Source organism: Pecten maximus, chromosome 3, assembly GCF_902652985.1.
Source record: "Pecten maximus chromosome 3, xPecMax1.1, whole genome shotgun sequence".
NCBI classification, from domain to species: Eukaryota; Metazoa; Mollusca; class Bivalvia; order Pectinida; family Pectinidae; genus Pecten; species Pecten maximus.
Window position 1 is genome coordinate 20,623,525 of NC_047017.1, and position 14,496 is coordinate 20,638,020.

At 38.5% G+C, this 14,496-nt stretch overlaps 1 protein-coding gene across 1 annotated transcript; it reads right to left on the reverse strand.

Annotated features, from left to right (window-relative positions):
* Positions 1–6,125: 6,125 nt before the first annotated feature.
* LOC117323531 (NPC intracellular cholesterol transporter 2-like) lies at positions 6,126–14,077 on the reverse strand. Its single transcript, XM_033878805.1, has 4 exons — positions 13,850–14,077; positions 12,336–12,443; positions 6,981–7,156; positions 6,126–6,334 (listed from the first exon to the last, which is right to left on the reverse strand). The coding sequence occupies exons 1-4, from the start codon at positions 13,935–13,937 to the stop codon at positions 6,248–6,250; spliced, it is 459 nt and encodes a 152-aa protein (XP_033734696.1). The 5' UTR covers positions 13,938–14,077; the 3' UTR covers positions 6,126–6,247.
* Positions 14,078–14,496: the final 419 nt, after the last annotated feature.

Sequence of the window (14,496 nt, forward strand, 5' to 3'; positions counted from 1 at the left end):
ATATGTTGATATTCTTCATTAGATCCGTCTGCACGTGCATGTGTACGCCGCCTACCTGTATTGGTGCTGTTGTGTACTAATTTGATTAAACAAAGATATCTAAAGACCGCGTACATGTCCTGGATCACAATGCGTAAATGGAATCCCAAACTAATCGAATTCGAGAAATAAACTAAACGTTTATAGTTTCAGGAGAAACATGAAAGCTGAATAGTAAGATATAGTTCTGCCAATTCAACTTTGAGCCTGATTGAGAAAACAAGATATAGGATTGTGTGACAGGGAAACTAAATTTTTAATTTTGACAGCTGAAGCTTTTAATTGCTATTTCTTGCGAAGGATTATTTGATTTAAACATATCTTATTGCGTTGGTGCAGCAAACGGATTGTACGGTCACAAGTTATTTCAACATTACACATGCCTTCTCCTGAATAAGTTTTACATAAATTGATAGATTGCATATTCAAATAATATAGTGATAATACAACAGATATATGACGACGAGTTAACGTCACATTAACTAAACCTTTGGATTTATTATACTACATACTTTCATTTTATAGGAATAGTACATTTATATTCATAACGATGACATCCAGAATCAATACATTAATATTTGACAGTAGGGTAAGTTTTTGCATATCTTAACGAGTAAATATGAAAAAATGATAGGCATTATCACAAGTACATGTATATATCCATAGTTCTCAGGTCAGATGTACTCTAAAAATTAAAAATGGTAATGATTTTATATATATACTTCACAGGCGCGGATCCAGGATTTTCGAAAGGGGGGGGGGGGGGGGGGGGGGGGCTGAATCGCTAGTTCTTCAGCTTTGTATGCATTGTATATTTAGTTTTCGGTCTGGCGGTCTGGAATAAAAGGCCAATGTTCAGACTTGATGTAGGTTTCCTTGGTCCTCAGTAGGATTACAAGAAGGCCAACCGAAAACAGCCATCTTGTATTTTGACATTTAAAGTTTGTTATCGCTATTTTTTGAGAAGTCATTCAAAGATATCTCTGAATCAAAGTACTGAAAGTACTGAAGACACAAACGAAAACAAATTATTTTAACTGCTTTTGTTTAGTGGGGACATGGTCAACTTTGTATGGAACATCACCAATACCTGATTAGGACTAGGACAAAATATTGGCAAGAAAAGAAATTCATATCTTCTTTTGATTGGAAGTGCGTCTTGGCAGCTAATTGTCAGAATAGGTACTCAGGTAATCTTATTTGACATCTTCAATGGGTTAATGTATACGTAGTTGTAGATGTAATATGAAGGTCCTAGATTACCTGTAAAATTAATGAGGCCTTTCTTTTCAAACTTTTGAGGATCCCATGCCTATAAGCGCTTCACAAATTATCATTATCATTAGCCATTGAAAAGATATTTATACATTTGATGTAGCGCCCCATCTAGCTACCAGCTTTTAGATCAGAGCTCAGGTTAAAAACACTTGTGTGATTGTTTTAGGATTTTATCGTGTGTGTGAGCCCTGGTTTGAATTATGTTATGTCAAGGTTTTGAATGATATTTTGTGGCAGATTGTTTCATCTCTTCAGTACCTTCTGTAAAATAGCGATAACAAACTTCAATTGTCAAAATACAATATGGCTGCCTGTCGACCATGTTGTTTTCCGATTAGTCGCAAAATGCAATATCCATAACTAGGCACCGAGGGGAACCTACATATAAAATTTTAGAAAGATCCCTTCAGCACTTTCTGAGAAATAGCGATAACAAACTTCAATTGTCTAAATCCAAGATGGCTGCCTGTCGGCCATATTGTTTTCCGATTGGTCTCAAAATGCAATATACATAACTAATGTAAGCACCAAGAGGAACCTACATATGAAATTTGAGAAAGATCAATTCAGTGCTTTCTGAGAAATAGCAATAACAAACTTCAATTGTCAAAACCTAAGATGGCTGCCTGTCGGCCATATTGTTTTCCGATAAGTCTCAAAATGCAATATGCATAACTAGAAATCAAGAGAAACCTATATATGAAATTTTAGAAGATCCCTTCAGTACTTTGAGAAATAGCGATAACAAGAATTGTTTACGGATGGAGGGACGGACGGACCACAGACGCAGGGCGATTTGAATAGCCCACCATCTGATGATGGTGGGTTAAAAACACCTGGGTCTGATAAACAGACTCTGGAGGCGTAGAATTCGGATGTAGACAGGGCAGGGTATACCATCACAACGGCCACATTAAACTAAGCACTATATTCAAAACTTAGAATTACATGCTCATATCAGCTCAGACTTGAGACAGTTTCTTAATCGCTCATTAGAGTGAACATGATTTTCATATAGCACTCTACGTTATATGTTTACACTCCATACTGTGTAGCTACAAATAATCTATACAACAAAAACACATTCATTCACATGTACAGTTCAAATCAATTTGAAGTGGAATTTTGTTTTTCACCTATGTACATTGCATCAAATATTCTCCGCAATAGTATATGTACCATATACATAACTGTAACTGCACGATACATATATATATGTATGGTATATACAGTATATCATGTTAATTAATGTTAGTGAGATGTGAATGTAGCTATATGTATTGATATCATCGATTTCAAAATCAGAGGTTTTTTTTTAATCTGCAGCATGTCTCAGATGAAAATGTAGTTCGAATGCCCAAACTGGATGAACTGTACATGTAGTAGCATTCTTCAAAGTCCATTATGAATGCTTTTCATACAAATGTATTTCTTTCAATTGTTCATGTGTTTAAATTATTAGAACACTGAAGTAATTTTTATTTTCATAAAAATGAAAGTACTGCTTATCTTTAAAACTAAATTGGATATTGATAAGATAAATTTGCCAAAATGTTAAAAATCAAACCTTATTAAGTAGAATCTAAACAGTTGTAAATGGCTAAGCCCACTATTCTTAACAACAAAATTACTCATTTTGATTCTCTGTCAAATATAATCAGGTTACTTGAAGACTTTGTCAGAAAAGTTAACACATATATACATTATTAATAGTTGCTTTAATTAAATTAATCTGAATTTGAACATTAAACCGACTTAACAATTTAAATGAAAAATATGTGTTTTCACCATTGACCATAATTGATAAGAAGAAAATAATTATTTAACTCAACCTATGATATAGTATGTAACAGCCATCAAGACAATACTATTATCTTTAGTCATGCCAAGTTATTTCACAATAGGATATATGCACAACACAAACAAGTTTTACACATTTTTGTTGTTTAGAAGAATAATGAACTTAGTAATTTTTGCTGTTCTTCTCAAATAATATGTACTAGTGTTGTAAAGAAAAAAAGATTAAATAATAATAATAAATCTAAGTTATAATAAATTATTTGCATTGATTTATCAATACTTTACTGTGCATTAGTTTAAAGGTTAATTTAATTCAGAAGCTGAAATGATTTAAGACAGAAAAAACCGCAGATGTAGGAATATAACATTTCCACTGCCTTTAAATATCTCTGGTTAAATTTAGCAATCAGTACATTTCCATGAAAAATTGTGTTTTCTAAAGAGTTACTGCCCTTTAACCGTCCCTGAAGCGTTCAAAACTCCACCAAACATAATAAAGGTCTATGTAGATGTACATCGTAGACCCCTTTCTTTTTTATAATATGCTTCGACTGTTATGTAATATTTCAAATGATAATGATAGATCATTTTCTATTTTTTTTAAACCATCACGAATATTAGAAAAAAAGAATCAGTCGCTATAATTAGAGATGATATTTTCAGTGACGTCTACATCTGCATGCAGACAGCCACGTTAATGCGGTACGCGTTCTGTAAACGAAAAACTTCATGTGCATTACGTAGGATATAATCAATAGATCCGAAGTCAATATTAATATTCACAAGTCCATTTGCCTTTTCGAAACCCTATTCAGTGAGAATTTATTTAACTTTTTATTTGCAAACATGCGTATGGTACTCGACTGCCGTTGTTGTGATATTGTCATGATGAATAGACAACTTTTTTCTTTCGTAAAAAAACATCTATATAATCTAACCATCTGCAGACTACATCAATCACATGCAAGTTAATATTTCAGTGAGAAAATGACAGTCAAAGTTGGGTTTGATCACCTACTCTTGCTTTTATTATTGTTTACATTACTGAAAGATGGCGGACAAAATCGGATGCTGGATGAGTGATTTTCAATGTACAAAATAACAACGATATTCCGACGAAACTTTATCAATTTTATAACCCATTCAGTAACATGCCACCAAAGAAAAAAAACACATAGATGTCGATGATGAAAATTCAGCGTGATGTTAGTAGATTTTTCTTCCGGGTCACAGCTAAGCAGCAATATGGCGCCAGCGAAAAGTCGATTGTATCATTCCGCGTGAAATCTAATGCGTTCAACGCGGAAAAATATTCTTACGTATCATCGACAGAACATACTTAAATTAAATACTTTGAAAACTATCTATTTGTGAGGTTCTGTTGTTTTGTCATATATCTAACGAAACTGCAGTGTTGCATTTGACTCCGTAAGTCACGGGACTATTATTTTTTTGCGATAGAATATGATTGTGAAGTGGCAGTGGAAGTTGTGTCAGAGCGAACGAAAATGCCAAAAAAAAACAAAACACATTGTCCTGTCAGCTTCTAAAATACAACAAAACAAAAGGTGATTTTTTATAGCTGAACTTTACAATATGTCATTTTTCATCGTGAATATTTACGATATTTACAAATATTTACTGCATAGCATTACGGAGTTACTGTAAAGCAACGGTTAGATTGGCCAAGGCAGTATCCGCCAGAGGGCATCGTAGATTTTGTCAGCTACACCTCAAAAGCGCTGACATAGACTCAAACTAACGTTTGTGTCAAAAATCATATGTATCTTCACCATGGTCCCTTGTTGTACATTTCAATTTAAAAAATTTAAAATCTTATCAGAAAAATAAAATATGGCCGACTGGAGGCCATCTTTAATTCTGAGTTTGTTAATTATTGCAATTTCTCGAGAAGTATTGAAAGGGTCTTTCACATACTTGATATGCTCGTTACTCTGGTCCCTTGTTATACTTTGAAACAAAATGACCAACAGACAGCCATCTTGGATGTAAACACTTAAACTTTCAAAGGAAGCGAAAGAACAGATAGAGAATAGACCAGGTCATACAGACTTACGAGCGATTGACAACTGAAGCGAATGCCATGCGTCTTGAGTCAGAGTCGGCTTCGTCTTGGTTAAAATTTAATCTATGAGAACCTATTCTACAAACTGTCGTTATCAGTATTCCTGTACTATCATTCGTCGTCAGATTATGAAAATGTTTAAAAAGATCCGACGACGAACGATCTATTCTTTTCTTAGTCGCTATGATCTTTGCTGATTAACATTTGGTTGTCAGGTTCGTTAAACTGTCGTCAAAGGTATGTTAAATATTGCCAAAATGTCGCCCATTAGTCTTTATAGTAGTCTCATTCCATTCACCAATCGGTCGTAATTTCGAAACTGCTTTTTTTCATACGTCAGCAAACCGTACGTGGTATATAAGTTTGCTTTAGACTTGTTTTTTTCCAGTTTTGGTTCAAAGCTGATATTTGGTTGCATGGTTAATCTTTAGACATAATTTACTATGAAAGTGATTCTGTTGCAGCATGTTCTCCGCGACATGACCGAAGTTGTTGTGGTTCAACGCTCCATATCCGTGGTTAGTTTTGTTTCCTGGGATGAAACGGACCGGTCTATGCTGAAGTGGTTGTGTCCGTGGGAAAGGCACTTGACCCCTATCGATCTTGATGGCATATGACGGACCTTCTGTATGCTGTTCAATGAGGAAGCCACCAGCTACTACAAGGAAACCCCTCCTCATTATGATCCTGGCTGTTCAAGGGGCGATAAACCCAACCGACAAACACAATTTGGTATGACTGCTGGTTAGTCTGAATAATTAAGATTTTCTATCTGCTATATACTGCTGGGGGCTGATGAGTCTCCCGACTTTCTCGGACTAGAATCTGACGAACTTTTTAAAATCTAATATGGTGTTGTTGTGTGCATAAATGACATTTGTTGATCCTAATCATACTTAGGAATAAATTAACAAAGACTGACTAAATATGAAAACATTTAATGGACAAAACAGGTACATGTACATAATAATAGGCCTATTCAGAGTTGATAACGGATCCGTGAGTGACTCAGACGCGCGACATACATTATGTTAATGTGTTGGGCTAGCTTACTATCATCATCGGGAACACAAAACAGAACATATAATTGCCGTTTTCGTCTTTTAAGTCCCACTGTACATCTAAACTGATCTGTAACAAGAAAAATACAATATTAAAAAATGAAATGGCATTATTGTAATTATCCAATGGTACAAGTGTAAAAAATAGAGAGTATACGGTTACAAACCGCAAGGCCGTAATAATCAATCTGGCGTAAATTTCCCTTTACCCTAATGGTAGGATGTTTGCCTTGAGAGCGAAAGGTCGCTAGTTCGAAGCCCGGCACGGGCAGGGTATTTTTCATTATCCTTATCTTGATTTTAAAAAAAATGTTGAATAACAATTCGGTGTATTTGAACATTCCTTGGATGTATAAAACATTTAGACATTTATGAAAGTTTGCATTCTGATTTATCAGAGTTCCTTCGTCCGTCAACTTATAATTGTACATTAGGTATATCGAGGGACAAGGCGGGTGATTGTGCTTGACAGCCGATGGCGGCCGTGAATGGAAATAATTAGGCAAGATTAACCAGCAGACAAATCCGTGGTCATCGAATGAAAGAAGTACATAAATCTAGAAGTAGTTAAAATATAATCATGGCGGCCGATCGAGATACTTTTCTTGATTTAAACATTTTAATTCAACAAATATATTACATGGGTACTTGAAAAGGGAGAAGTTAAGCACGTGGCGACGTACACATTTAAAGTGACTTGTAAGTACTATAATTACCAATGGGTATGTTGGAATGACAGCGAAAAACTGGACATAGGAGTACTTTGTTGAGCTTGTGAGTGGACATTGCAGACCGGAATCTTTACATCCGTTTGAATTGGGCATGGCGAACTTGACCGGTATTCCCATCACTATCCCGTAAATCTCGGACGTCACCTGTGCCGAGTTGGTTGCTATGACGAGACAAGCAAACAATATCAGAATAACTGTTTGTTGTTTTTCTTAGATACGAAATATGCACAATTTTAGAAATAAGGAAGTGGTGGTCTAGATAGTGTTAGAAAAGTCTAGCTGAGGTAAGAATTATGGTCTAGTAAGGATCGGAACAGTCTAGTGGGGTAAGAATGGTCTAGTTAGGATCGGAACAGTCTAGTGGGGTTAGAATGGTCTAGTTAGGATAGGAACAGTCTAGTGGGGGGTTAGAATGGTCTAGTTAGGATCGGAACAGTCTAGTGGGGTAAGAATGGTCTAGTTAGGATCGGAACAGTCTAGTGGGGTAAGAATGGTCTAGTTAGGATCGGAACAGTCTAGTGGGGTAAGAATGGTCTAGTTAGGATCGGAACAGTCTAGTGGGGTTAGAATGGTCTAGTTAGGATAGGAACAGTCTAGTGGGGGGTTAGAATGGTCTAGTTAGGATCGGAACAGTCTAGTGGGGGTTAGAATGGTCTAGTTAGGATCGGAAGTCTGGTGGGGTAAGAATGGTCTAGTTAGGATAGGAACAGTCTATTGGGGTTAGAATGGTCTAGTTAGGATCGGAACAGTCTAGAGGGGGTTGGAATGGTCTAGTTAGGATAGGAACAGTCTAGTGGGGGTTAGAATGGTCTAGTTAGGATCGGAACAGTCTAGTGGGGGTTGGAATGGTCTAGTTAGGATAGGAACAGTCTAGTGGGGTAAGAATGGCCTAGTTAGGATAGGAACAGTCTAGTGGGGTAAGAATGGCCTAGTTAGGTTAGGAACAGTCTAGTGGGATTAGAATGGTCTAGTTAGGATAGGAACAGTCTGTTGGGGGTTGGAATGGTCTAGTTAGGATCGGAACAGTCTAGTGGGGTTAGGATGGTCTAGTTAGGATAGGAACAGTCTAGTGGGGTTAGAATGGTCTAGTTAGGATAGGAACAGTCTAGTGGGGGTTAGAATGGTCTAGTTAGGATCGGAACAGTCTAATGGGGGTTAGGATGGTCTAGTTAGGATCGGAACAGTCTAGTGGGGTTAGGATGGTCTAGTTAGGATAGGAACAGTCTAGTGGGGGTTGGAATGGTCTAGTTTGATAGGAACAGTCTAGTGAGGGTTATAATGGTCTAGTTAGGATCGGAACAGTCTTGTGGGGGTTATAATGGTCTAGTTAGGATCGGAACAGTCTAGTGGGGTTAGAATGGTCTAGTTAGGATAGGAACAGTCTGGTGGGGGTTAGAATGGTCTAGTTAGGATAGGAACAGTCTAGTGGGGGTTGGAATGGTCTATTATAGGATAGGAACAGTCTAGTGGGGGTTGGAATGGTCTAGTTAGGATCGGAACTGTCTAGTGGGGGTTGGAATGGTCTAGTTAGGATAGGAACAGTCTAGTGGGGGTTGGAATGGTCTATTATAGGATAGGAACAGTCTAGTGGGGGTTGGAATGGTCTAGTTAGGATCGGAACAGTCTATTGATGAGTTAGAATGGTCTAGTTAGGATAGGAACAGTCTAGTGGGGGTTGGAATGGTCTAGTTAGGATCGGAACAGTCTATTGATGGGTTAGAATGGTCTAGTTAGGATCGGAACAGTCTAGTGGGGGTTGGAATGGTCTAGTTAGGATCGGAACAGTCTAGTGGGGTTGGAATGGTCTATTATAGGATAGGAACAGTCTAGTGGGGGTTGGAATGGTCTAGTTAGGATCGGAACAGTCTAGTGGGGGTTATGATGGTCTAGTTAGGATAGGAACAGTCTAGTGGGGTTAGAATGGTCTAGTTAGGATAGGAACAGTCTAGTGGGGGTTGGAATGGTCTAGTTAGGATCGGAACAGTCTAGTGGGGGTTGGAATGGTCTAGTTAGGATCGGAACAGTCTAGTGGGGTTGGAATGGTCTATTATAGGATAGGAACAGTCTAGTGGGGGTTGGAATGGTCTAGTTAGGATCGGAACAGTCTAGTGGGGGTTTATAATGGTTTAGTTAGGATAGGAACAGTCTAGTGGGGGTTATGATGGTCTAGTTAGGATCGGAACAGTCTAGTGGGGTTGGAATGGTCTAGTTAGGATCGTCGGAACAGTCTAATGGGGCTAAGAATGGTCTAGTTAGGATCGGAACAGTCTAGTGGGGGGGGGGGGGGGGGGGGGGGGGGGGGTAGAATGGTCTAGTTAGGATCGGAACAGTCTAGTGGGGGTTGGAATGGTCTAGTTAGGATAGGAACAGTCTAGTGGGTGTTAGAATGGTCTAGTTAGGATCGGAACAGTCTAGTGGGGGTTTATAATGGTCTAGTTAGGATCGGAACAGTCTAGTGGGGTTAGAATGGTCTAGTTAGGATCGGAACAATCTAGTGGGGTCGGAATGGTCTAGTTTGGATCGGAACAGTCTAGTTGGGTTAGAATGGTCTAGTTAAGATAGGAACAGTCTAGTGGGGTTGGAATGGTCTAGTTAGGATCGGAACAGTCTAATGGGGCTTAGAATGGTCTAGTTAGGATCGGAACATTCCCTAGTGGGGGGTAGAATGGTCTTAGTTAGGATAGGAACAGTCTAGTGTGGGTTAGAATGGTCCTGTTTTAGGGATCGGAACATTCTAGTGGGGGTTAGATTGTCTATTTTAGGATCGAAAGTCTAGTGTGGGTTTTAGCAATGGTCTAGTTGGATAGTAACGTCTAGTGGGGGTTAGAATGGTCTAGTAGGATAGGAACCAGTCTAGAGGGGGTTAGAAATGGTCTAGTGTTAAGGATGAACATCTATTGATGGGTTAGAAATAGTCTAGTAATGATCGGACACCGTCTAGTGGTGGGTTAGAATGGTCTAGTTAGGATAGGACATCTGTGGTTAGAATGGTCCTGTTAGGCTAGTTAACGTCTAGTGGGGTTTTAGAATTTCTAGTTAGGATAGGAAAAAGTCTAGAGGTGGGTTCGGAATGTCTAGTTAGGATAGGAAAACTGCTTTGTGGGTTAGAAATGTCTAGTTAGGATCGGAAACAGTCAGTGGGGGTTAGAATGGTCTAGTTAGGATAGGAACAGTCTAGTGGGGGTTAGAATGGTCTAGTTAGGATCGGAACAGTCTAGTGGGGGGTTAGAATGGTCTAGTTAGGATCGGAACAGTCTAGTGGGGGTTAGAATGGTCTAGTTAGGATAGGAACAGTCTAGTGGGGGTTAGAATGGTCTAGTTAGGATAGGAACAGTCTAGAGGGGGTTAGAATGGTCTAGTTAGGATAGGAACAGTCTATTGATGGGGTTAGAATGGTCTAGTTAGGATCGGAACAGTCTAGTGGGGGTTAGAAATGGTCTAGTTAGGATAGGAACAGTCTAGTGGGGGTTAGAATGGTCTAGTTAGGATAGGAACAGTCTAGTGGGGGTTAGAATGGTCTAGTTAGGATCGGAACAGTCTAGTGGGGGTTAGAATGGTCTAGTTAGGATAGGAACAGTCTAGTGGGGGTTAGAATGGTCTAGTTAGGATAGGAACAGTCTAGTGGGGGTTAGAATGGTCTAGTTAGGATCGGAACAGTCTAGTGGGGGGTTAGAAATGGTCTAGTTAGGATCGGAACAGTCTAGTGGGGTTAGAATGGTCTAGTTAGGATCGGAACAATCTAGTGGGGTCGGAATGGTCTAGTTTGGATCGGAACAGTCTAGTTGGGTTAGAATGGTCTAGTTAAGATAGGAACAGTCTAGTGGGGTTGGAATGGTCTAGTTAGGATCGGAACAGTCTAATGGGGCTTAGAATGGTCTAGTTAGGATCGGAACAGTCTAGTGGGGTTGGAATGGTCTAGTAAGGATCGGAACAGTCTAGTGGGGTTGGAATGGTCTAGTTAGGATCGGAACAGTCTAGTGGGGTTAGGATGGTCTAGTTAGGATAGGAACAGTCTAGTGGGATTATAGAATGGTCTAGTTAGGATCGGAACAGTCTAGTGGGGTTGGAATGGTCTAGTTAGGATCGGAACAGTCTAATGGGGCTTAGAATGGTCTAGTTAGGATCGGAACAGTCTAGTGGGGTTGGAATGGTCTAGTAAGGATCGGAACAGTCTAGTGGGGTTGGAATGGTCTAGTTAGGATCGGAACAGTCTAGTGGGGTTAGGATGGTCTAGTTAGGATAGGAACAGTCTAGTGGGGTTAGAATGGTCTAGTTAGGATCGGAACAGTCTAGTGGGGGGGGGGGGGGGGGGGGGGGGGTTAGAATGGTCTAGTAAGGATCGGAACAGTCTAGTGGGATTATAGAATGGTCTAGTTAGGATCGGAACAGTCTAGTGGGGTTGGAATGGTCTAGTTTGGATCGGAACAGTCTAGTAGGGTTGGAATGGTCTAGTTAGGATCGGAACAGTCTAGTGGGGGGGGGGGGGGGGGGGGGTAGAATGGTCTAGTTAGGATCGGAACAGTCTAGTGGGGGGGGGGGGGTAGAACTCGAATGGTCTAGTTAGGATCGGAACAGTCTAGTGGGGGTTAGAATGGTCTAGTTAGGATCGGAACAGTCTAGTGGGGTTGGAATGGTCAACAGTCTAGTGGGGGGGGGGGGGGGGGGGGGGGGGGGAGTTAGAATGGTCTAGTTAGGATCGGAACAGTCTAGTGGGGGTTATGATGGTCTAGTTAGGATCGGAACAGTCTAGTGGGGTTAGAATGGTCTAGTTAGGATCGGAACAGTCTAGTGGGGGTTAGAATGGTCTAGTTAGGATAGGAACAGTCTAGTGGGGTTAGAATGGTCTAGTTAGGATAGGAACAGTCTAGTGGGGTTAGAATGGTCTAGTTAGGATCGGAACAGTCTAGTGGGGTTAGAATGGTCTAGTTAGGATAGGAACAGTCTAGTGGGGTTAGAATGGTCTAGTTAGGATCGGAACAGTCTAGTGGGGGTTAGAATGGTCTAGTTAGGATAGGAACAGTCTAGTGGGGTTAGAATGGTCTAGTTAGGATAGGAACAGTCTAAAGGGGGCTAGAATTTCGGAGTTTCCGTAATTCTCAAGTGGATATGGTTTTATTAAAAGCTAAATAATGCAAAAAACTCTTGCTTGACATCAATATTGAGTTTCATTCACTACTCGATCGATCTACACGTTTGGGATTTTTTTTTGCATTTATGTTCTTGAATATACAGAAAGACACAATTTTGGAAATATGTATTAATTATTACTAATCTGTCAACATTCGTTCTAATCTCTGTCATTATACATTTGCGATTTTCATGTTTAACATTGTAACTTACGTGCTGTAAAGTTGACTGTGACAGTGACGTTCATTCCGTGTTTAAACTGACATGGCTGTTTCGAGCATGGCTTTAAATCTACGCTCTCGATAGTTTTAGGAGCCTTGGCTGAAAAAGAGATATTATAAATAAGGTGTTTTTACAGAATTAAGGCTCATGAAAACAAAAACAAAAACAAAACACACATACAAATTTCAGTTATGGTATAAAAACTTTCATGCAGACAGCAGATGTTAACAAAATTCAAAATGGGCACATGTACAAATTCCGACACGTGAAATACACATACATGTACATGGGCAGTGGGCCGGGATTGGGATAATGTACAACACATCTGTGGATGATTTTTAACGCGTACTTTTTGCGGAACTTACTTGCTAAGGCATTAATCTCAAATTGGCGATTGGCGATGTTCCCAGTTCTCCCAAGATTATTTTATGATATCATCAATTCATTTAAGTACCATATTAGTCACAACGTAGTGATATCACCTAATCGTTTTAGTGATATCAAACTATTAGGTGATGTCACCGTAATATATTGGTGATACCGCTATAATAAATAGGCCAAATGGTAACACTTCATTATAGTGATATCACCCACTAACATGTATAAGACTTGATGACATCACCAGTTTAATCAGTAATATCACTTGGTAAAGTAATTAAAGGTAAAACGGCGTCGCAGAGTGAGCTGTGTTGCCGAGTATGTGATGATGAAGTACACTGTATAATTAATAATATGATGACAAAGTACATTGAATATAACGATGAAGTACACTATAAATGATGATGAACTACACTAGATATGATGATGAAGTACACTATATATGATGACGTAATACATTGTATATGATAATGCAGTACATTGTATATGATGATGTAGTAAACTTATGTATGATGATGATATTCAAAATAATGTATAAAGAGAAAATCACTTCGTCCTATTTATATCGTAATCAAACAAAAATTTAAATAAAAAAGGAACACATTCAAAGTCCATTCTATATCATTATCCTGAATTGGAGATATAATATTCTATTCAGTACGTACTTGCAGAAACGTATATAGATCTACCCTAATACATGTTTCTGGTGGCCAAATCTTGATTGTCAACTCTGGTATGATTAAATTTTAATATATAGATATTAAATTTTAGTCCGTGACAGTTTTAATATAACATGATTTTGAACAACAATACCCGAATACACCTTATACAATCAAACTAACAATGCTGTTTGTTATGTTTGAACATCCGGTTGCGATTTCATGCGTATATAATTAATATAGTATCCTTTATAGGTCTCTTAGTACAATTGATGTGTTATTTATTATCTATTTATTTATTTACTTCAAGAATGATCATTTCGGATATAGAAACATCCCAAATAAGATATCATAAAACAATAATATTACACGAAAACGTCTGTATTGTATATTGCGTAAGCATTTTTTTGTACGGTTAGCACGCTGATTTAGTTCGGAACAATCACACAACAGTACATGTGCACTTACCACACGTTTTAAACTCGATGGGCTCTGAGGTACAGATAGCCAAGAGAGTAACGGCAATCACCGTACAGGTTAGAACTGTTAAAGACATCCTGTTCGTGTCAGCTGTGAAGCGAAAAGTCCTCAAAAATTCTCCTCATCGTCTATTTTATACACCGGGTATCTCGACCCAGTTCTTAACCCGTCGCTGTCATCTGCTCCAGTGAACACATGCTGCGCACGACCTTTTCGTAATATTCACATCCGGTTCAGTTGCCTGAAGGGGGTTACAAAGCTGTACGGAAATACAAATGATTAGGCCTAGCCACAAGTTTTTTCCATCTTATCATAGCCTTTCCTTCTAATACAGTGAATATTAATATTTACATGACAGCATTTACCAAGGCATACGAATCACAATACAATATACTGTTAATACTGTTGAATTGTTTGATGAAAATTTGCACGTGTCTGAAAACTTTATAATATTTACGTACAGATTTTCATTTCCAAATAAAAATAAATTTGATCATCATTTGCTTTGTTGCAAAATTTACTCTATGACTTTCCGTGCTAATTTTTTCGATGTCTAGCTATTTCTTAAATTGCCATTAATTATTTGACCGCTCATATAGTAATTAAAACTATCTTTGTTAATTTTCTACCATTGT